This window comes from Peromyscus maniculatus, chromosome 16 (assembly GCF_049852395.1).
Source record: "Peromyscus maniculatus bairdii isolate BWxNUB_F1_BW_parent chromosome 16, HU_Pman_BW_mat_3.1, whole genome shotgun sequence".
Classification (NCBI taxonomy): domain Eukaryota; kingdom Metazoa; phylum Chordata; class Mammalia; order Rodentia; family Cricetidae; genus Peromyscus; species Peromyscus maniculatus.
The window spans coordinates 59,415,711-59,437,407 of record NC_134867.1 but is presented as its reverse complement, the minus strand read 5'-3'; the positions used below and the strand labels follow the sequence as shown (position 1 = coordinate 59,437,407).

At 45.2% G+C, this 21,697-nt stretch overlaps 2 protein-coding genes across 3 annotated transcripts in view; one reads left to right on the top strand and one right to left on the bottom strand.

Annotated features, from left to right (window-relative positions):
- Positions 1 to 21,697, top strand: part of Tcp1 (t-complex 1) — a 31,921-nt gene that overhangs the window by 8,318 nt on the left and 1,906 nt on the right. Inside the window, exon 12 of one of the 2 annotated variants that reach the window (XM_076552874.1) lies at positions 248 to 496. In XM_076552874.1, coding sequence (XP_076408989.1) covers positions 248 to 464 — 217 coding nt within the window. In that variant the 3' untranslated portion in view covers positions 465 to 496. Of the gene's footprint in view, positions 1 to 247; positions 547 to 21,697 lie in introns of those variants that run through there. The other variant, XM_006978035.4, reaches the window with a different exon arrangement.
- On the bottom strand, positions 458 to 19,353 carry LOC102911173 (acetyl-CoA acetyltransferase, cytosolic-like). The gene is made up of 9 exons (XM_076552876.1): positions 19,266 to 19,353; positions 18,839 to 18,973; positions 9,424 to 9,605; positions 5,830 to 5,947; positions 3,965 to 4,108; positions 2,971 to 3,093; positions 2,082 to 2,236; positions 1,133 to 1,243; positions 458 to 819 (listed from the first exon to the last, which is right to left on the bottom strand). Exons 1-9 carry the CDS (start codon positions 19,318 to 19,320, stop codon positions 649 to 651), a joined length of 1,194 nt encoding a protein of 397 aa, XP_076408991.1. The 5' UTR covers positions 19,321 to 19,353; the 3' UTR covers positions 458 to 648.

Below are 21,697 nucleotides of genomic sequence, written 5' to 3'. Positions count from 1 at the left end.
TGTGCTGTCACTAGGCAAAGGAATCTTTCGGCCACCAAACTGTATGCAGAACTTGGCTGAACATAATATCAGCATGCAACATGTGACTTTTGCTAAATGTTTGGCAGGTAGGTTTGTCTGTTACACTACCAGCTTTTCTACTCCCAGAGGTACACTTGTTAGAACTCCCAGTCTTGTGGACTAGAATAGCTGGAATACTCCATATCCGCTTGGAAGAGGTCATTGAATCAGATTTCCACCATTACAGGATTGGTCTTGATTTGATTAATGGGAAGCCACGAGACAACAAGCAAGCAGGGGTGTTTGAACCAACCATAGTTAAAGTGAAGAGCCTGAAGTTTGCAACAGAAGCTGCAATCACCATTCTTCGAATCGATGATCTGATAAAATTGCACCCAGAAAGCAAAGACGATAAACATGGAAGTTACGAAAATGCCGTTCACTCTGGAGCCCTTGATGACTGATTGGATCTCCCTTTTATTTATAGAAGTGTCAGGTGCAATGTCTTAGCCCTGGGTGACTCACATTAAAGTTCAGCAGGCTGTCCACCTGGGTTCCTGTCCTCACTTTGGTCCTCTGATTTCACCTACTATCTAGTGTTTCACTGATTTAACAAGAACATTTCAAGGCTGATGGCTGTCAGGCAGATCATCCTCTCTGAACACACATTGCTATCCCCATCCCACCCCCAATGCACAGGGCTGCCACACCACGTGTCCCGCCCATTCTCTCAAGGCTGTGTAACAAGGTCACTAGAATCCTACAGCCAGATGCTCCCAGAGGATGGCCCAAGGCAATGGCTCCTCCATCGATGTTGACCTGCAGGAAAGGAGAGGATCTTAAGTCAGTCTTGTGTGGACACAGGCTAACACCCCCAGTCTTGTCTTTCTCCTCTCAGTGTTAATGCTAGCAAACCACCCTTTCAAACTCAACTTTCCCTGTAAAGCTTAGGAGTAAATACTGCCTGTGACAACTCTGATCCCTTGTTTCTAGAATGTCCTGTTCATTGTGAACTAACATACTCAGTTCTTTGCTGTGAAAAGCAACCAACAAGTCAACTGAACACATGGCAGAAACAAACTTGGATTGTGCAAGTTCACTGGCAAACAGCACAACTTGCCCTATTGGTTACCTTCTTGGGGTTTAATCCAAGTTCTTTAGCTATTGCAACAGAGAGAGCTGCGTAGGCTTCATTGATTTCAAATGCGTCAACATCCTCCAGGGTCCAGCCTGCTTTGGCAACCTACAGGAAAAATGAAGTTAAACCATTAGTTATTGACAGATACATGATGTATGGGATTCTGGAAACTGCTACTATGAAGTTAGGTGTGTCATGGTGCCTTCTACCTGTGTCCCAAGGGTTCAATGGGCTGAAATCAGCCTACATAATGTTCCCGTAAGAGCGATATGACGGACTCCTTTAGTGACACACCACAGTGTAGAAGATACTCGAGCTAGAGAGTGGCAGGCCTGTAGTCTGGGCATTTAAGAGGCTGGACAGGCCAACTAAATTTGAGGCCAGGTTGAGCTATGTAGAGCAAGGCCCAGCCTCAAAACCAAAAAGATGGACTTTACCCCTAATGTAGAAAGGAAGTCCAAACTGTCCTGTTAGGTGTAATACAGAACATTTAGATCTAGTACTTTTTAGGTTTGAACTGGCAGAGCTCAATCCTCAGCACCCATATTTTAAGAAAGCCAGGCTTAGAGATGTACACTTGTAATCCCATGCTGAAGAGGTTGGGGTGGGCAGGCATGGGGCAAATGAAACCTAGTGGCGGAAAGTCAAAGCACCTCCTTACATCGAGAGTGGAAAGGTTTGGAGTAGAGGTTTAAAGAGTGCTTACTACAGAGCAGCATACTTTACACCATGTATATGCACACAGAAAAGTGAAAATTTAAAAGTTAACATCACTGCTAATGCTCCCCTGTAACCTCAGCATTTGGGAAGCTACTAGGTGGAAGAGCAGATCAATATCCTCTGGCTACACAGTTTGAAAGCAGCCTGGGCTTCCTCAAACCCTGTCATACATGTGCCCAAGTGTGTCCACAGACACACACACTCATTGCTAAAAGAGACTCACAGCTTGCTTGATGGCTGGAATTGGTCCTGTTCCCATAATGGAAGGCTCCACACCAGCCTGTGACCAGGAAACTATTCTTGCTAAAGGTCTCAGCATTCGACTCTCGGCTTCTGTCTTCTTCATAAGAACCACAGCAGCGGCACCATCGTTCATCCCTGTAAACAGGTGACCTGGTTTCTACAGTGCTCTCTAACCCCAGGTATAGACCCAGGGCCTCCTTTTCTACCTGAAACCATTAAGTTACTGACAAGTTAGCAAGGCCCTTTGCTGTGACTCATCAGACTTCACAGTGTACTCAGAAGTGGTCAAGTATGGAATATGATGTCGACCATACATTGTGAGATGCCCCCAATAGCTAAGGAGATGAGGGGGATGGGGCACCGAGGATGAAAGAAAAATGAAGAAATAAGCCAAGGCCTTACAGGTACTGGGACTTCCTGGAATTGGAAAAGTATGTAGTGAATGAATATAGGGTTTTGTTTTCAGATAGTGTCTCACTATGTAGCTCTGGCTAACCTAGAATTTATTACTTAGACCGGGACAACCTTGAAACCATACAGGGTTTCTCTGTGTAATACCCCTGGCTTTCCTGGAACTCACTTTATAAACTAGGCTGACCTTGAACTCACAAAGATCCACCTGCCTCTAACTCCCAAGTGTTGGGATTAAAAGTGTGCACCACTATATCCAGCTACTCTGGAGCTCTTATCTGTCTATTCTAGATGTCAAGAAAGCAAATCACTTTAGAACAGATTAATAACCAATACTATAGAAAGGACAAGCTTTTCCATAAACCCAGCTTTAGGAATCATTTTGTGTAGAAAGACATAATCACTTGGTAGACCTCACCAAAGTCTGCACTTTCCCCAGTTCCCTTCAGAAATTGAACCTGTTGCATTGGCAGTGGTGACGGTTCCCGTCCCATCGGTAAGAAAGTAAGGTTTTAGCTTGCCCATGGCTTCCATGTTACTCCCATGGCGAGGAAACTCATCAATTTTCACTTCAGTAAGACCTGAAAAAAGTAAAACCAGTTACCTGGGATGAAGACAGAGAAGGCAGAGGGCTGGGATTGGGGACATCTCAGAGACAAGAGGATTCATATTTGGCAGAAAGGTTTATTAACGTTTACCCACTTCCATTCCTGTAGGAATTACTAGAATTACTACATGCTACCCTATGAGAACTCTTCATGAGACAGTCTGGCTGTGTTCCAAATCCACAGGCCTTCCTAAGGACAGAGGTATTTGAATTGTGTGTACATGGGTTTGTGATTGCATTGAGCTGGCTAAAACTGAATCAGGAGCAGAACAATCCACCCTCTGTGAGCTGAGCATGGATATCAGTTATTGATAAGGGAACTGTCTGCAGATTCAGAGCATGGACAGTAACCTAACATGATACATCCTCTGCAAATAGGATGTGAGATGTACATGGGAGCAACTGGAAAGGCTTTATTTAGACTGCATAGGAGAGTTGTCTTCCTGACAACCACAAACTGATGCTCCACTTTTCGTGGAGCCCACTGGATAATACACATTGCAGCTGTGGACAGTTTGAAGATGATAGTTTCCCATGTGACCACATCCCATGTAGACAGTATTTTTCAGCCAGGTGTGGTGGCTCACCTGTAATCCCAGCTCTCAGCAGCACAAGCAGGAGGAGGGTAGCCTGGTCTACATAGTGACCTGTAGTTCATCCAGGGCTACACAGCAGGACCATGTCTCAAAACACCACATCACTATCTGCTCGCTCACATTCAGATGTATAAAGTCTACACCTTTACAACTTGTAAAGACCAGTTCCCAAACGGCCCTACCTACCATCCTTGCAGGCGTTATTGATGCCTGCAAACAGGTTCATGTTACTGTGCTCTCCACACTCACCTTTTCTGGAAGACACCAACACTGGCACAATCTCCTTGTCAAAGTGGCCAGCTTTCTGTGCACACTCTGCCCTGTTCTGGGACAGAACTGCAACCTGGTCCTGGGCTTCTCTACTTACTTGCCATTTTTTGGCTACATTTTCAGCTGAGGAGAAGAAAAGGCAAAAACAGCATATTCATGAGCTGGGTTTTGGTAGCTCAAGTTACATTTAACCAGAATTAACAGTACACACCAGCAGACCTCTTGGTAAGAGAGGCACTGCTCTACAGGCTGGTTCTGCTGTCCTGATAGTGGACCGGAAATCCAGTGCCTCTTGACAGGCATTTCTTTTCTTTCTCTTTTTCTTTTTTCTGTTCCCCTGAGACAGGGTTTCTCTATAGCTTTGGATCCTGTTCTGGAACTCACTGAGATCCACCTGTCTCTGCTGGGATTCAAGGCTTGTGCCACCATGCCCGGCTTTTCTTTCTTTCTATATAAGGAAGTGTAAACTTCCAGAAATCAGTATCCAGATACACCATTAATATTTTTGCCCCATTTACCAGAACATTCTCTTTCCTAACCACCTGAGGCAAAGATGAAAATACAATTCCCTTTTATCTCTGAATTAAATCATTATATACTTCCCTTGAACAAAATATTTATAGATTATTTAAAAACAGAATCGAGCTGATGATATGTCTCCGCAGCAAGATAAAGATGCTTGCTGCCAATGCTGAAGACCTGGATTCCACAGAGGGAGAGTAACTGACTACTGCAGGTTGACCTATGACCTCTAGACAATCACTATAGTACTTGCATACCTGTGTGCCAATGCACACACAAATACAGATTTTAAAACCCTTTTTAAACAATCAGGAAATTTAACATCAATACTAATTCTTAGCTCATCTTCAAAGTTGATCTATTATACTATTAAATCTTGAGAAAAGAGAAAGCCAGGTGTGGTGGCGCACGCCTTTAATCCCAGCACTTGGGAGGCAGAGGCAGGTGGATCTCTGAGTTCCAGGCCAGCCTTATCTACTGAAATGAGTTCTTGGACACCCAAGGCTACACAGAGAAACCCTGTATTTAAAAATAATGTTGGGGTTGGGGATTTAGCCCAGTGGTAGAGTGCTTGCCTAGCAAGCACAAGGCCCTGGGTTCGGTCCTCAGCCCTGAAAAAAAAGAAAAAAAAAATGTAGAATATTATTTTGAAGGTGTGTTACTTTTGTTTATGTTGCATTTGTTTAACTGTGAAGCTGTGTTACTGTGCCTGTCTAAAACACCTAATGGTCTAATAAAGAACTGAACAGACAATAGTAAAGCAGGAGAAAGGATGTATATAAGGAGAAAACTGAGAGGAGGATAAAAGAGGAGTAGGAGGACTCCAGGGACCAGCCATCCAGCTACACAGCAAACCACAGAGTAAGAATAAGAATTACAGAAGTAAGAGAACAGGAAAAGCCCAAAGGCAAAAGGTAGATGGGATAATTTAAGTTAAGAAAAGCTGGCTAGAAATAAGCCAAGCTAAGGCCAGGCATTTATAATTAAGAATAAGCCTCTGTGGGTGGTGGGCCTCCAAAAGAGCAAAAACAAACAACAAAAAGCGAATGAAATAGACTAGTGAGTTAAGAGACTTGTTGCCAAGATGGATGATCTGAGTCCAATTTCCTAGATTCATATGTTGAACAGACAGAAACACACACACACACACACACACACACACACACACACACACACACACACACAGAAAGAATCACCAAGTTCACTACCACGCCATAACAGATTAGCAGGACAGCCTTCAGACTCAGAGCTTCTGCAATAACACTGTCACATGCTCTCGTCACCCTCTTTAAAGCTGGTGTGTGCATCCGCATCAGCCTCACCTGTAATGCCCATGTGGTAGTTGTGAAACGCATCTGTGAGACCATCACAGAGGATGCTGTCAGCCAGCGGCATCTCCCCCATCTTGACTCCTGCTCTCAGGTGAGCCAAGTGAGGGGCCTGGAAACAGGAAGTAAGAACAAGTTAGACTTGGTTGTCAAGAGCCCTCTCCTTAGGATCCCACTCAGCCTCAGAATGGTCTGGGCAGTGCTTCCTCCCTTTTCATTTACCCATCAAGCCCATCTTCCCACTACCTGCTTCCCCAGGTCAGGGCCTGAAACCTCTTGGCATTAGCAGACAATCCCACCTGCCTTCTCTTAGCAATCTATTCCTCTGTAACTTGCCCGTTTCTCTCTCAGACCTGTGCATTCTGTGTCTTCATTCCTTATGGTGTCATTTTTTTTTTCTTCTCGAGAAGTAAGTATTACCTAAGGAGATGGCATAAAAACCAGAATCATGTACCTACTTTAAAAAATGTTCTGTGTGTGTGTGCCTGAATGACTTTATGGACACCACGTGAGTGCACACCAAAGAGACCAGAGGGTATTGGACGCCCTGCTGGACTATGGGCAGATGTGAGGCCCCTGACATGGATGCTAGGAACTGAACTTGGGTCCTCTGCAAGAATAGTACAAGCCTTTCACTACTGTTCATTGCTCCAGCACATCCAATATCTATTCTGATAGGAGACAGAATACCCATAGGGAGAATACTCAGGTTGCGATATGAACTGAGAGGGGGGTTTTTGAGGAGAAGTTATTCTTGACTTCCAGCATTTCAAAAGCAGCCAGCATACAATGGAAAGGGTAATTAATGGGCAAGGAGTCAACAGAGGTGAATCAAAGTACAGTGATATCTATGGATGAAGATGACATAATTAAACCCATAATATCATATGCTTTTTTTTTTTTTTTTTTAAGAAGCAAAGAAGCAAAAGCCATACATTTAAGTGGCAGCTCTGGACATCAGTGTTCCCACCTGTAAACTGGGAATAACAGCACTGATGCCATGTTGGCTTGTGTGAGCACACACAGCAGCCCTAGGTGCAGGCCTGCACTTGACTACATCCAACCAGAAGGACTCCATTCACTTTGTGAACTTTGGCCTCCTCCTGAGCTCTGCAGTTGCTGAACTCACTGATCTCTGACCAGTGGCTCCAAGGTCAGACCTGGAGCTGCCTCCACAAGAAGGTACTGTTCCACTGCAGGGCCAGCTTGAAGGACAGCACTGGGTGACACAGACTGGAATGGCAAGCCTCCTGGACAGGGGTAGTTCCCTGTGATCCTGGTCCATGTTCTTTCCTTTGGTTTTTTGAGGTGAGGTCTGGCTGTGTGATCTAGGCTGGTCTTGAGTTTCTGGGCTCATGTGCTTCTTAGCCTCCTGATCAGCAGGGACTGGGCATGCTTCACCATGGGTGGCTTTTACATGTCCTACCCTCTAGAAGATCAACAAGGTCTGGTCCCTGGGGTCCCTCCTGATCAAGGTCCATGACAGGAAGGTTAAGGGGCAATGTGTGACTCGACTCTTCCTTACAGAGGGAAAACAGGTCCAAAACAAGCTAGCCTATCTCCTGTTTCCCTCTGGTCAGGGCCCTGAAGTGGTAGAGATCTGTCCTGCTGAGGCTCCTCGTGCTCTGTGTGCAAATCATGGTCTTGATTATTTGTGTGTGGACTGTTCTGAGCTCTGGCTCCAGGTCAAAAGGAGAAAGAACACTGCCTAGGGATGTGCTGTACCCTGGGCTGATGAGCTGTGTCTAGGAACAGGCTGCTCCAGGTGCACAGAATCCTACCTGACTGGTGTGGGCAGTGATAGGTGGATTTCTGTGAGTTTGAGGCCAACCTGGAATACATGGGGAGTTCCAGCCAGTCCAAGCTACATAGGACCCTGTCTAAATTCTGGGGGTTAGGGAAGTGGCATGGTGGTGCACACCTTTGATCCCTACACTCAGGAAGCAGAGACAGGTAGATCTCTCAGTTTGAGCCCAGCCTGGTCTACAGAGCAGGTTACAGCATAGCCATGGTTACCCGGAGAACCTGTCTTGAAAAACCAATTAATAAATAAGTGAATCCAAAAGAGGGAAAGAAGAAAAAGAAAGCAAGGCAGTGTCAGTGAGATGGCTCAGTACATCAGGCACTGGCACCAAGTCTGACGACCCGAGTTCAATCCCCACAACCCACCTGGTGGAAGGAGAGAACCCACTCCAGCAGTTGTCCTGACTCCACCTGGGGAGGGGCATGTGCCCACTTCCCAGTAACATGGGTGAGAAATGTGTTGTATTTACTAATATTTCTCTTTTGAGATTAAAGGTGTGCCCCGCCACACCCAGCCTCTATTATTATTATTATTTATTTTTAAGAAGAGGAGAAGGACAGTAGTGCATGATGGGAAACAACCTACCATGGTATGAAAACCCTGACAGCATCTCAAGTGGAAAATCTGGGGACCTAGCCAGGAATATCAGTCAGGAGCAGTTGCTCCTTTGTTGAACTATCTAGTTTTTATTCTTTGATAGTAAGTAGAGGAGTTGAATTATGAATCTGGATGATTCAGGTGGCCTTCATGACCTTGTCAACTTCCTAAGGATGACACCTCTCAGAAGTTAGTCAGTAGCCTGTGAAATAGTCGTTTTAGTGTTCTCAAGATGAATTTCCTGTAATAGACATGTTTATTAACTATTTGGGCATGATAAAAAGGAGCTTTTAAACCTTTAAAGTTGTAAAGAAGACAACTCCTAAAAAAAAGCTTTGGCCAGGTGGTAGTGGCTCACACCTTTCATCCCAGCACTCTGGAGGCAGAGGCAGGAGGATCTCTGTGAGTTCAAGGCCAGGTTGATCTACAGAGTAAGTTCCATGACAACCAGGGCTACACAGAGAAACCCTGTCTCAAAAAAAAAAAAAAAAAAAAAAAAATGAAATAAGGAAGAGAAGGAGGGAGGGAGAGAGTATGTGTGTGTGTGTGTTTTAGTTTTGGATACTTGAAAAATATCCAAAATTTTCCAAAGGTTTTTTGGGGACTGGAGAGATGGTTCAGAGCTTAAGAGCTTAAGAGGTTGAGAGCACTGACTTCCAGAGGTCCTGAGTTCAATTCCCAGCACCCACATTAAGGCTCAGAACCATCTGTAATGAGATCTGGCGCCCTTTTCTGACCTGCAGGCATACATGCAGACAGAACACTGTATACAATAAATAAATAAATCTTTAAAAATAAATATATAAACTAAAAGGTTTCTCTGAGCACAGTGACAAATACATATATATACATATCACTCAGGAGTCAGAGCTGGAGAGGCAAGCACTTAAGGCTAGGTTAGACACAGCAAGTCCTGGGCTAACCTCAGCTACATAGTAAACAGGGATAGCTACTCTTGTGGGTTCATTTCAGAAAACACTGTATGCTTCTGGAACAACAGCTTAGAAAAGTTATCCTCTGCCTCCTCCACTGCCTGGCTGACAGGCTGTTCTTCACACAGGATTTCTCATGCACCCTGGAGAACAATGAACATTCATTCAGGCACGGGTCCAGGCTGAGTGGCTGTCTGTGTTCCTCAGCAGGACATGCACCCTGCCGAGGAGGATGGTGGGCCCCTAGGCACTTACCTTGCTCATGTTCTCCATGCCTCCTGCAACCACAATGCTGGAGTCGCCTATGGCTATGGACTGGGCTGCCAGGCACACGGCTTTGAGGCCTGAGCCACAGATCATCTGGCAGCTCCACGCTGGAACCGAGTAGGGGATCCCTGCCCCCACACTGGCCTGGCGAGTAGGATTCTGCCCACAACCTGGAACAGGGAACACGGGAGCCTCTAAGCCATCAGGGGAAAAGGTAAAAATCGGGGACAAGTGAGGGCTGAGTCAAGGAGATGGCCTGCCGCCTCCCATGCCTTCAGGCCAGCTCAGTTCTCCAGCAGCACAGATGCCTGTCTCCTCTCTGCCTGCCACTCTAGACCTGGGACAGATGGCACCTTGTGCGACTCCTCCACAAGCAAGTTCCCAACACCTTAGGACAGAACCTCGAGGCCTTCATCTCTAGAGAGGGCCAGACTTTTCCTCCTAGTTGGGAAGACAGGTAGTTAAGACCAAGGGTAACAGCCAGCTAGTTCTGCTGCCTGTAAACACAAGGCGTAATTCAGACTTGGAGAGCATTTTGTTCCCAGAGGCTAGGTATGACACTCAGAACAAAAAGGGGAGTTACTACTCATTATACTGTGAATAGAGCATATGTAACAAATTATATATAAAATCAGGCTGGAGATCATACACAAGGTTCAAAATTAACCTGGGCTCTACTCTAAGTTTGAGACCAGCATGTATTGCATGGTCAGTTTGAGGCCCACATGTACTACAGAGCAACTTCTAGGTCAGTCTGCACTACATAGTAAGGCTGTTTTAAAAAGATAAAAAAAGGTGGAGTGGGGGTTCGAGAGATGACTCAGTGGTTAAAAGTCCTTACAGTCCTTGCAGAGGACCTGAGCTTTGTTCTCAGCCTGTAACTCTAACTCCATGGTACTATCACCCTCTCTTTGCCTCTGTGCGCATTTCTCTCAAGTACTTAAACTCATATACACATATACATAGTTAAAAATATAAAAAATGAGCAGTACTGGTACAAACCTTTAAGGCAGAGGCAGGTGGATCTCTGTGAGTTAGAGGCCAGCCTGGTCTACAGAGTGAGTTCCAAGACAGCCAGGGCTACACAGAGAAATCCTGTCTCAAAAAATCAATCAATAAAATCTATAAGCAACACATATATGTTACATATTTTATATATATATACACACATATACATATATATAATATATATAGCAAAATAACTGATAAATGCCTTTTTTTCTTTAACTGAGGGGACTGTCTTCAGTTAGAATAAATATAACACATACTTAAAAGTAGCAGAAGGCCAGGGAAGTTGGTTCTTCACATACCCAGGATATGCAGGACCAGGAAAGGCCACTGTGGAATGCTGGACTTGGAGGGAATCACCAGCCAAGGGCTTACCATTGCCCCTCCCAGCCTCAGAACAGAGGCTGCCGAGAGCAAAGGCTCCCATTCTCTGTGCCACACATCCTGTGGAACCAGACAGCCAGAGGGACCTGAGAACTTGACCTTTCGGCTTAGTTCAACTGGGCCAGCAATTCACTCCCTAAGTATTCCTTTTCTCCTCTTTAATTTTATTCTTCCATCTCTCATGCTGGTTTTGCTTTTTCTGTATATTGCTCAGGTTTTAGGCCTTTCGTTTGCATTTCTTCACCCAGTTTGCTGTTCTTTACTGTACTCTTTGGACATACCTTAAATAGGATCCTCATATTCCCGTGTGCCTCCCTCTCACTTCCTCCTCCTCTTCCTCCTCTTCCTCCTCCTCCTCCTCCTCCTCCTCCTCCTTCTTCTCTCTCTCTGTCTCTCTCTCTCTCTCTGTCTCTCTCTGTCTCTCTCTCTCTCTCTCTGTCTCTCTCTCTCTCTCTCTCTCTCTCTGTCTCTCTCTCTCTCTCTCTCTCTCTCTCTCTCTCTCTCTCTCTCTCTCTCTCTCTCTCTCTCTCTCATTCTCTGTGTAGCCCTGAGTTTCACTTTGTAGACGCCTTAGACTCAGAGATCAGGTTGCCTCCCGAGTGCTGGGATTAAAGGCATACACCACTGTCACCTGGCCTTCTTCTCTTTGTTACTTCTTAATTATAACCTTCAGTAGCTTTAACAGATTCTGAAATCTATGGACTATAACAGTCTCAACTTTCCCCTCCCAGCTACTCACCTCGAATTTTTTCAAAGTTAATCTAATCCTTACCCACTCTACCTTGACAAAGTCCATCTAAATACTTCCTCCTACCCATGTTCTCCTTTCCAAGTCCATCTACCACTTAATCCTTATCCTTACCCACCCCATTTCCCTCCCATTCCTAATCTTATTAATTGAAATCCAATGCATTCCATAGTATGTTTGGTTGGTTGTTTTCCAAGTTATTGATGTCAAAGGGACCACTGTTATTAATTGGCTAGTATGATGACTGTTTAATGAAACTACCAAACATCTCTTGCTACTATCCCATAGAATAATATAAAGCTTATGTCAGGCATCCAGAGCTTCTGGTCTGAGGAATTATTTTCTAAACTACACACTCAACACTGCCATCTCCAAGTCCCACTTGAACATTGCAAATACTTGAACTGAAAGAATATAGCTGATTTAAAAGAAAAAAAGCAGGCAAGCAAAGAAATAACACCAGATAATACCTAAAATCTCAACACAGGAACATAAGAAACATAAAAAACATAAAGTGGGAGGTGATGGTGCACTCCTTTAATCCCAGCACTTGGGAGGCAGAGGCATGTCTACAGAGCTTGTACCAGGATAGCCAAGGCTACACAAAGAAATCCTGTCTCAAAAAACAAAAACGAAATTCAACAAAAACCAAAAAACATAAGACAACATAGTTCCTCTAAAACATTAACCCTAAAACAATGGTATCTAGTGAGTGAGTTAAATGAAGCCCCAGCCATAGACTATGACAGTCATATTCAAGAACACCAATGGTTGAATGAAACAAGACAGGAGATGGATGGTCTGAAACAGGGATTCAACAAAGAGAGAGAACTGGTGAAGAAAAAGTAACCTAAATTCTGGAAATAGAAAATGTAATAAATTGGATTGAACATAGATGCTGAGTAATGGTAGCTCACTTCTTTAGTCCCAGCACTTAGAAGGCAGAGGCAGGTGGATCTCTGAGCTCGAGGCCAGCCTGGTCTACAGAGCGAGTTCTAGGACAGTCAGGGCTACACAGAGAAACCTGTCTTGAAATATCAGAAAAAAACAAAAACAAAAAAATAAAAACAGATAGAACCCCTCTGTACAGCCTCAGTGATGATGGAGTCCACCAAGGACAGGACAGAATGTCTGAGCTTACCGACCAAGTGGAGGAACTATCACAGTCAACAAGGACAAAGACAAGAACTCCAAGATTGGTGCAACAGACTGAAAAGACTACATTTGTGGATTAGAGGCAAAGAAGAAGAATCTCATTCTAAAGGCATAGAAAACAATTTAAAAAGAATCGTAACAGAAAATTTCCCAGAGTTAGGAAAATAGATGCTAATCCAGATACAAGAGGCATTTGGGACACCAGACAGACCAGAAGAGAACTATTCTTGTCACATTATAATTAAAACACTTAATATACAGAATAAAGAAAGTAAATATAAAACATCAAGAGAGATGCACCAAGTCACACATAAAGGCAGACTCATCAGATGACACCAGATTACTCAACTGAAAGTATTTTATTTTAACTTTTATCTTGTGTGCATTGGTGTGAGGGTGTCAGATCCTCTGGAACTAGAGTTACAGACAGTTGTGACCTGCCATGTGGGTACTGGGAATTGAACTCCGATTCTCTGGAAGAGCAGCCAGTGCTCTTAACAGCTGGACCCCTCAGATGAAAGTTTACAAAGCCAGAGGGCTTGGAAAGATATATAACAAGTTCTGAAAGATAAAATGCTGCCAACCTATAATACTATACCAGTAAAACTATCTGTTATAATTAAAAGAAAGATAAAAACTTGCCATGACAATAATAGACTAAAGGAATTTATGACTATTAAGCCAACTTTACAGAACATACTTGAAAAAAATACTTAGCCGAGATAAACAAATTTACCCATGCAGCCGCAGGAAAGAATAAATCAAGCTAGAATAATACCAAGCAAGAGAGAAAGAGAACAAACAAAACAAACAAACAAAAACACTAAAATTCAACAAAATGGCAGGCATCAATGAGCACCTTTCAAAAATAACTCTACATATTAATGATCTCAATCCCCCAATCAAAAGACTCAGACTAGTAAACTGGATTGAAAAGCAGGAACTATCTGTTGCCTCCAAGAAACACACCTCACCAAAAAAGCCAGACACTACCTTAGCAAGGAAGACGGAGCTTTGGATTTTTAGATGTGTGTGTTTAATTTCTTGAGCTCAGGAAGTTAGAAAGGACCCGTGAGAGGAGGAGAGGAAGAGGTCTTAGGGGTGAGGGGCCATTAGACATAGGTATATGATAGTAAAAGAAGGAATACTGGGGGCTAAAATTTTAACCAGGGATAGGGACGGATAATGGGGGAGAGGAAGGAATGAATGAAAAACCCTTATGGAAACAACTACTCTGTAAGCTAATTTAAAAGTACATTTTAAAGGAGAGTTTAAACAAAGATACCCTACGAAAGTGGAGCACACTTTCTCTAGAAGGCGTGGGTTGGTAGTGTAAACCTGGTCAAAAGCCCATGGCTCAGGAAATCTTAAACCCTAGCTGAGGGAACCTGAACTTTGTTCCCAGCACTCATGGCAAGCAGCTCACAACAGCCTGTAATTCTAGGTCCAGGGGATTCAAAGCCCTCTTTTGGCCTTCACAGGCACCCTCACATATCTATGCATGTATATATACATACATGCACATATATGTGTACACAGATAGATGCACTAAACAAATAAAAATGCAGAGACAGCTAGATCTCTGTGAGTTCTAGGCAAGCCTGGTCTTCATGGTGAGTTCCAGGACAGCCAAGGGTATACTATGAGACACTGTCTCAACAAACAAATAACCCTCCTCCCAAAAGAGAACCACCCCTCCGAAACAAAACAAAACAAAAAGCTAACCAGCACAACACACTGTTTGTTAGCCCACACAGAAACTTTTCACCTTTAAACGATAACTTTTTATCCTTGTCTCTGAAGTCTCAGGTTAATATCGTAATATAAAATGCAGTGCAACTGTAAAAGTCCAAAGTCTCTTTAAAAGTCCAAAGTCACTTAACAGGGCTTCCTAAAAATAAAAATAAAAAGCAAATTATGCATTCAAATATTCTTGCTGGATTTGGTGGTGCACACCTTTAATCCCAGCACTCAGGAGGCAGAGGAAGGTGGATCTCTGTGAGTTTGAGGCTAGCCTGATCTACAGAGCGAATTCCAAGACAGCCAGGGCTACACAGAGAAACCCTGTCTTGAAAACCAAAAATAAATAAATAAATAAACAAATAAAAACAAAAAACAACCACACTTAAGTAAAACCCAAATCTAGCAGTATACATCAAACCCTCATAGTTCAGGTCAGACAGCCTTCTGGGATGCAAAGGGCATAGGTGTCCACTGTTTCGCCTTTCACCCCACAAGGTTTCCTGCTGCTTCTAGCTCAGTCTTTACCTGCAGCTCTCATTGGTAGACATCCCACACTCCTGGCATCTCCAATATCCTGGAGTCTCTGTTCCACCTGAGGCTTCACCTTCAATAATTGCCTCTCAGAGACTTTCTGTAAAGACCAGACCGTGCCACAAGGTGCCAAGCCTCACGTGCTCTCCAGAACCCCTCAAAATTGCATTTTCCATGCCTTCAAAACTACTACCAGACAATGACTCCTAGACTGCTGAATCTGGTTTGCAGGTCAAGATGTGGCCTGGCCCCCCTTAGGCCAGCTGCTGTGTGCCCACCCTAGGGAAACACTTCCTTAATGTCCTAATGAACCATAGAAGGTTTCATCTTCATGGTGAGGATGGTCTCTGCTCATTCTGATTCTTCAGTCCCATCCTGATCATCAAACAGACTCTCAATCAAAATATCACATGACTGACCCCAGGCCCAGTTCGTGATAAACTCTCCCTCTGAAATCTCTTGAGCTAGGCATCCACAGTCCACATTTCTACAGTATTACTGTCTTCCAAACTTCCACTAAAATGGCCCATGAAGTACTACAAATAGCAAGGGATTTTCCAGCCTAAGTTTCCAACATCTTCCGCGTTCCTCCCAAAAGGCAACATGGCCAGCTTTTGCGCAGCAACAAACCTATTCCTGATAACAATTTCTATTCTAACTGGTAAATACTTGATGCGGTGATAAAATATCCTGACAACTGAGGAAGATAAGGCTTACTTGGTTTATTTATTTGACTATAACAATTCCCTTATATAGTCCATCACTTCTGGGGAAACTAAGTCACAAGCTCCATCACCTAGTTGCGTCACATCCAGTCAAGAGGAGAGAGAAACAAATGCACCATGCTGCCTGCTTGCTGCTGCGCATGCTCAGCCAGCTCCATCACCTTTTTTTTTTTTTTTTTTTTTTTTTTTGGTTTTTTTTTGTTGTTGTTGTTTTGTTTTTTGAGACAAGGTTTCTCTATGTAGCTTTGGCGCTTTTCCTGGAACTCACTCTGTAGCCCAGGCTGGCCTCAAATTCAGAGAACCGCCTGGCTCTGCCTCCCAGTGCTGGGATTAAAGGCAGGTGCCACTGCAGCCTGGCTCTCCCATCACTCTTAAGCAGGGAAAAGCTATGATATGCTTCTGCCTATGTTCAGGATGGGTCTTCCCATCTCAATTAACAATTGAGATGAGTGAGTGCTCAGGACAAGTCACAGGTCAGCCGTGTAGAGAATTCCTCCTCCTTAAGACTCTTCCGGGTGATCTTAGCTTGTCTCAACTTGAAGGTAAAACTAAAATGCACAGCTATTATTTAGGGAAGACATTATTGCATCAGCCTGGTGTTGAACTCACAGAGATCTGCCTGCCTTTTCCACTTGAGTGCTGGGATTAAAGGTGCTAACATTTAGCGGAACATGAGCTCCATGCTGGAGACCTGATGCAGACAGTGCTTACCCCTTAGCTTCCAGAATGGTGCTCAACACATAGCAGTGACTCTCTAAATACCTCCTATGTGACTGGGGGAATGTCTTGGCTTAAGGAGTATGATGGATATGTGTTCAAGTGCTGGCTCCATGTCAAACTGGCCTTGGTGAGTGACGACATCTCGGTTTCATTCACTCCTCTATTAGATGGAGTTAGTCGGATCCACGAGGCAGAGGAACAGGGTTCCGTGAGCAATGAAGGGGAAGCGCTTTGGCACAGTGCTTCGGAAGACATGCACCTAACAGGTCCTCACTGAACACTGTCACGTTTTGTCGTGATTATGTAAGAAATTCTGCAGGAGCCCACCGGTGAGGTGTGGAAGAATGTAACAGAAAAACCAGTGATGGAATGTCCTTTGACACATGCAAAGGTCTTTGAGTCACTGGTCTGGGAAGGGGGGGAGAAGGGAGCGGTTGAGCACAGGCAGGCCGATGACAGGTCACAGTCAGACCTTGGAGAGCCATGACACAGTGGTGTGGCTCAAATAAGACTTTAAGCCCCTAAGGACAAGTTGACAGAGGCTCAGAAAAGACAGTGACAAAGCCAGTGTGACGGTGAACAGTGGGCAGTGCAGACGGAGGCCTCAAGAACTGAAGACTCTAAGGTCATCATCCTTAGCTACACTGTCAATTTGGGGTTGCCCAGGGCTGCATGATATTCTAATGTCAAAAACCAAACCAAACCAAAACCCCCAAAAAACTATGGAAAGATGGCTCACTGGGTAAAGGCACTTGCCACTGAGCCTGATGATCTGAGTTTAATTCCCAGGACCTGTATTGGGGGGGTGGGGAGAACAAACTCCTACAAGTTGTCCTTCAACCCCCATGCATGCACTGTAGCACCCCTCAAAAATCAGTCAATAAATAAATATAATTTTAAAACTTTAAAAAGAAAAATATTCAAGACAAACTACAATACCAAACCAAACCAAAAGAACATAAGAAAATACAGGTTGAGCATTCATAGTCTCAAAATCAGCAGTCTTCCAAGATATGAAACTTCCTTTTGTTTACAGCGCTGAGGATTAAACTCAGGCTTTGTGCACTCTGGGAAAACTCCCTACAGGGTCACCAGCAGCCGTCCCCTCTCCCTCCTCCTGTCCCTTTTCTTCTTTGACAAAGGGTCTTGCTAGTAGCTCAGGCTGGCCTCAACCTCATGACGCTCAGTTCTCAGACTCCAGAGTGCTAGGTTACACCCTCCTACCACCAGGCTGGGCAATACCAATTTTCTGAGTGCTGAAAATATGCCACAGTAGACCTCCTGTGTTGGGTAGGAGTCACAATGAAGGGTATGACAGGGATAGGTAGGTCATCACTAAAGACTGTCCCATCCCCTTTACATGGGACACACAAGACTGGTTTCAAGTCCAGAACCATAAACATTTGTATAACCTCCAGCCAACTGAATATTCAATATATATAATTGAAATTCAATATATATTGAAATAAAAAATCTGTTGGTGGGTTGTAAGTTCTGAAATAAGTAGCTTTCTAAATATGGAATATTCAGAAACTGGAGAGATGTCACAGTGGTTAGGAGCACTGTCTACTCTGCCAGAGGACAGGTTTGATTCTCACACCCACTTGGCAGCTCACAGCCATAACCATCTGTGACTCCAGTTCCAGGGAATCCAATGTCCTCTTCTGGCTTCTGCCAGCACCAGGCAGGCAAGTGGCACACCAACATACATGCATCTGATTTAATTTAATTAATAAAATTAATTTAAATGGGCAAAACGCCCATTTAAAAATCATGGAGTATTCAACCTGCACACCTGCAAATGGGCCAGGTCTCAGACACAGTAAGAACAGAAGTTGGTTTTGAATACTAACAATGAACAGAAATTGGTTTTGAATACTAACACTTCAGGCTCCAAATCAATTATCAGCACGGAATGGTCAGTGGTCACTGGTCTACAAACCCAGCAGGAATCAGAGGTCAAGTGAAGGCATTCTTAGACTCTCCTGTCTTCTTCCAGGGAGTGATTAAGCTCCCACGAGTGAGGAACAGCCTATCTCATGACAAGAGGACAAGGGTATACCTGTTCTGTAAAGCCAGCCTTCCCGCTGCTGGCACAGTGCCAGGCCCACACACTTTTACCAAATGTGTGGCATTTTAGGGGCATGTGGCCGCACTATGCATATTCTCCGAAGCACCAGGCTGATCATCAATGCTGCTAACAATGCAAAGGCAGTACAGATCGGTGGTCTAGGCTCATCAGCTTAGGAAGGAGGGGGGACAGAAAGGATCCTGGCGGAGGGAACTCTGAGCCAAGAAAGGTGCGGTGGCGAGTGTGTGTGTGAGAGTGTGCAAATAAATGGTCTGTTTCTAATGAGCCTGACTTCTCCTGGGGTTGCTGAGGAGTTACCTGCCGCCAAAACGTGTCCAAATATGACCTCGGACACCTCTTCTGGAGCCACCTTGGCCCTCTGCAGGACTTCTTTGATGACAGTCGTCCCCAGGTCGTGGACAGGCACAGTAGACAGGGCACCATTGAAGGAGCCTGTAAGGGAATGGGGAAGAGGGATCTGAACCCAGAGCACACTGAGGACCACCGAGGAGGAGGAGGAGGAGGAGGAGGAGGAGGAGGACGACGACGACGACGACGACGACACATGCGACAGGGACTTGAATGCTTCGCCAAGCCCAGAGCTGCCCAGCGCCTGAGCTCAGACCGCCAGTGCCTTGCACTTGCCACCACAGTGTGACTGATGGGTCACCATGCAAGCGGGCTGTGGGCCAGGTACTCTATGCACCTGCCAGGTAGCGGGTGGGAGGCCTTCGGGGACACTCACCTATGGCGGTTCGGGCCGCTGAGACGATGACCACGGGGTCGGAACCTGCGTTCATCCTGTTGCTCCGCTGGCCTCTGCACAGCTCTGGCTGCAATTAAGGAAAACTTTGCCAAGTCCGGCTGAGCTGGGGGTGGAACCTACAGCCGTCCCGCCCCGCCCTGGCTCAGCACCCCGCCTCTCCCCCATCCCCCAGGGAGGGTTGGACAGTCGTTTTGTGTGTGTGTGTGTGTGTGTGTGTGTGTGTGTGTGTGTGTGATGTAGACAGTGTATGGTGCCGGATCGGGTAGAGACCTGGGGATTCCTGGTGTGTAGGTTGGGGTGGGCGTGGTCAGCGTGCAAAGGCCCAAGGGAAGTCTCAGGCTGTGGACTTCTGACACATGCAACACACTCCTCAAATCTTTCTCTGTACCATGGGGGGGGGGGTGTCACAGTCCCCTTTTTCACATTGTGGGTTCTGTTTTTATGTATTTTTGAAGCAATGAGGGTGACTGAAAGTCTACCTCTGGTTCAGCTGGGAATAGAATTCCCCTGGCAGAACTCCGGACCCATGCCATGAGCCAGAGGGAGCATGATACAGTGTCAGTCAGCTCATGGGGACTTCCTCCAAGTGTGCCTGGGCACTGTAAACTGTAGTTCCCTTGGATGCAAAGAAGGAGTTCTTGTCAAGGGGAGAACCCCAGGGGCCTAGGATGGGTCGCTTCTGGAAGGTGCTCTGTGGATCCTCACTAAAGTTCCCTTAGGGCCACGGATCATTGCTGTTTAAAATACCCGTGGCCAAAGTTAGAATTTGCTAGCACTACCTTTATGATGTTAGAAATGGGCCTGGGTCCTGTGTGTCGTCCTGTCCCGTTCTCCCCCGGGCCCCAGGTCTCCCCACCGCCACCAATGGGTCACAATCCACAGTATTTGGGCAAGCCAAAAGTGTTATTTCTACAGTGGTTGAGGCTAGGCTTTCATTCCTGACAGGAAGGGCCGGCCCATGCCTCACTCCAGGTGGCTAGAGCTTGGCCTCACATTTTTTTTTTTTCCGGAAGAATAAATATTTTTAGATTTATTTTATGCCTATCAATGTTGTTTTTTTTTTGCCTGCCTGCCTGCATGTATGTGTACCATGTATGTTCCAGAATCCCCAGGTAGGTCAGAAAAAGACTTTGAATCCCCTGGAATGGAGTTATGATGGTTTTGAGTCACCATGTGGTTGCTGGGAACTAACTCAGGTCCTCTGCAAGAATAAGTGCTCTTAACCTGTGAGCTCTCTCTCCACCCTCAAAATTAGCCCCCCCCCCCCTTTGAGACATGATTTCACAAAGAAACCATTAGCTGACCTGGAAGTCACAATGTAGATCAGGTTGGCCTGGAACTTAGAGATCCACTTGCCTCCTCCTCCCAAGTGTTGGGGTTAAAGCTGTGTGCCACCACGCCTAGCATTAGCCTTACATTCTGATGTCATTGGCTAACTCAAGTGTAACTTTTGAGAGCAGATGTAGCCTTGAGTACATACTATTATCTGAGAAAAATGCTGACTGGGGAAGGGACTTTTGCCAGGTGATGTCTTTTTTAGTTAAAGATGGAACACCCTTGGTTTCATTTAACCTTTTGATAGAAAAGAACATTTTACTTACATTTCCCACAATGCCTTGTGTCATGCCTCTTGCAGACCTGCTCTGGCTATCCTTCCCACCCCTGACTCCCTCACAGGTCAGCTGCAGGGCCCCCAGCATTCTGAAAGGACAGTCATTTGGTTTGCATCTGCAGCTTCATGCCCTTTTCATCCCATTTCCCCTACTCTGTGGCCGTCCCTCAGTCCTCTTTGTGGGCTAACTGTAACTTCTCCATTATTCAGCTTTGCAGCTGCTCCCAGGAAACATCATGTACAGCCCAGTTACCATCCATTACGTTGGCAGCTCTGAAATCCTTCTATTTGCTATGAGCAGACAGGCTCTATTTAAATTTCCTAGGATTAGACTTCGATTCCCAGCACCCACATGTCCTTACAACCACCTGTAACCTCTAGCTGCAGGAGTATCCATTGCCTCTGGCTTCCTCAAGCTCTGTATCCACATGCAGTGCCCCCGCCCCATTTAAAAATGGGGCTAGAGATGGCTCAGTGGTTGAGTACTTGCTGCTCTTGAAGAAGACCCAGGTTCAGTCCTAGCATCCACATGGTACTCACAACTCCAGTTCCAGGGGATCTGATGCTCTAGACCTCTAATCTCCGAATGTGCAAACACAAACATGGGAATCCATACATACACATAAATAAACCTTGCTTGTTTCTGCTAAATGTTTGTACAGTTTGTATTGCAAGTTCCTGAGGTCGAGGCAGGACATGTCCCTGATGTGTAGCGCTAGTCTGCAGTGGCTGACTCTGTAGGAGCATATTCTAAAATAATGATTTGTCCAGCAGGGCAGTGGTGGCACATGCCACTAAT

What these genes read in the sequence shown, in the direction of transcription:
- LOC102911173 (XM_076552876.1), bottom strand. Translation starts at nt 19,320, where the DNA reads ATGAACGCAGGTTCCGACCCCGTGGTCATCGTCTCAGCGGCCCGAACC. An exon ending in GCATGGAGAACATGAGCAAG is followed by an intron (nt 5,948 to 9,423) that starts GTAAGTGCCTAG and finishes TCCTGTTTCCAG; the next exon opens with GCCCCTCACTTGGCTCACCT. An exon ending in CTACCACATGGGCATTACAG is followed by an intron (nt 4,109 to 5,829) that starts GTGAGGCTGATG and finishes TCTTCTCCTCAG; the next exon opens with CTGAAAATGTAGCCAAAAAA.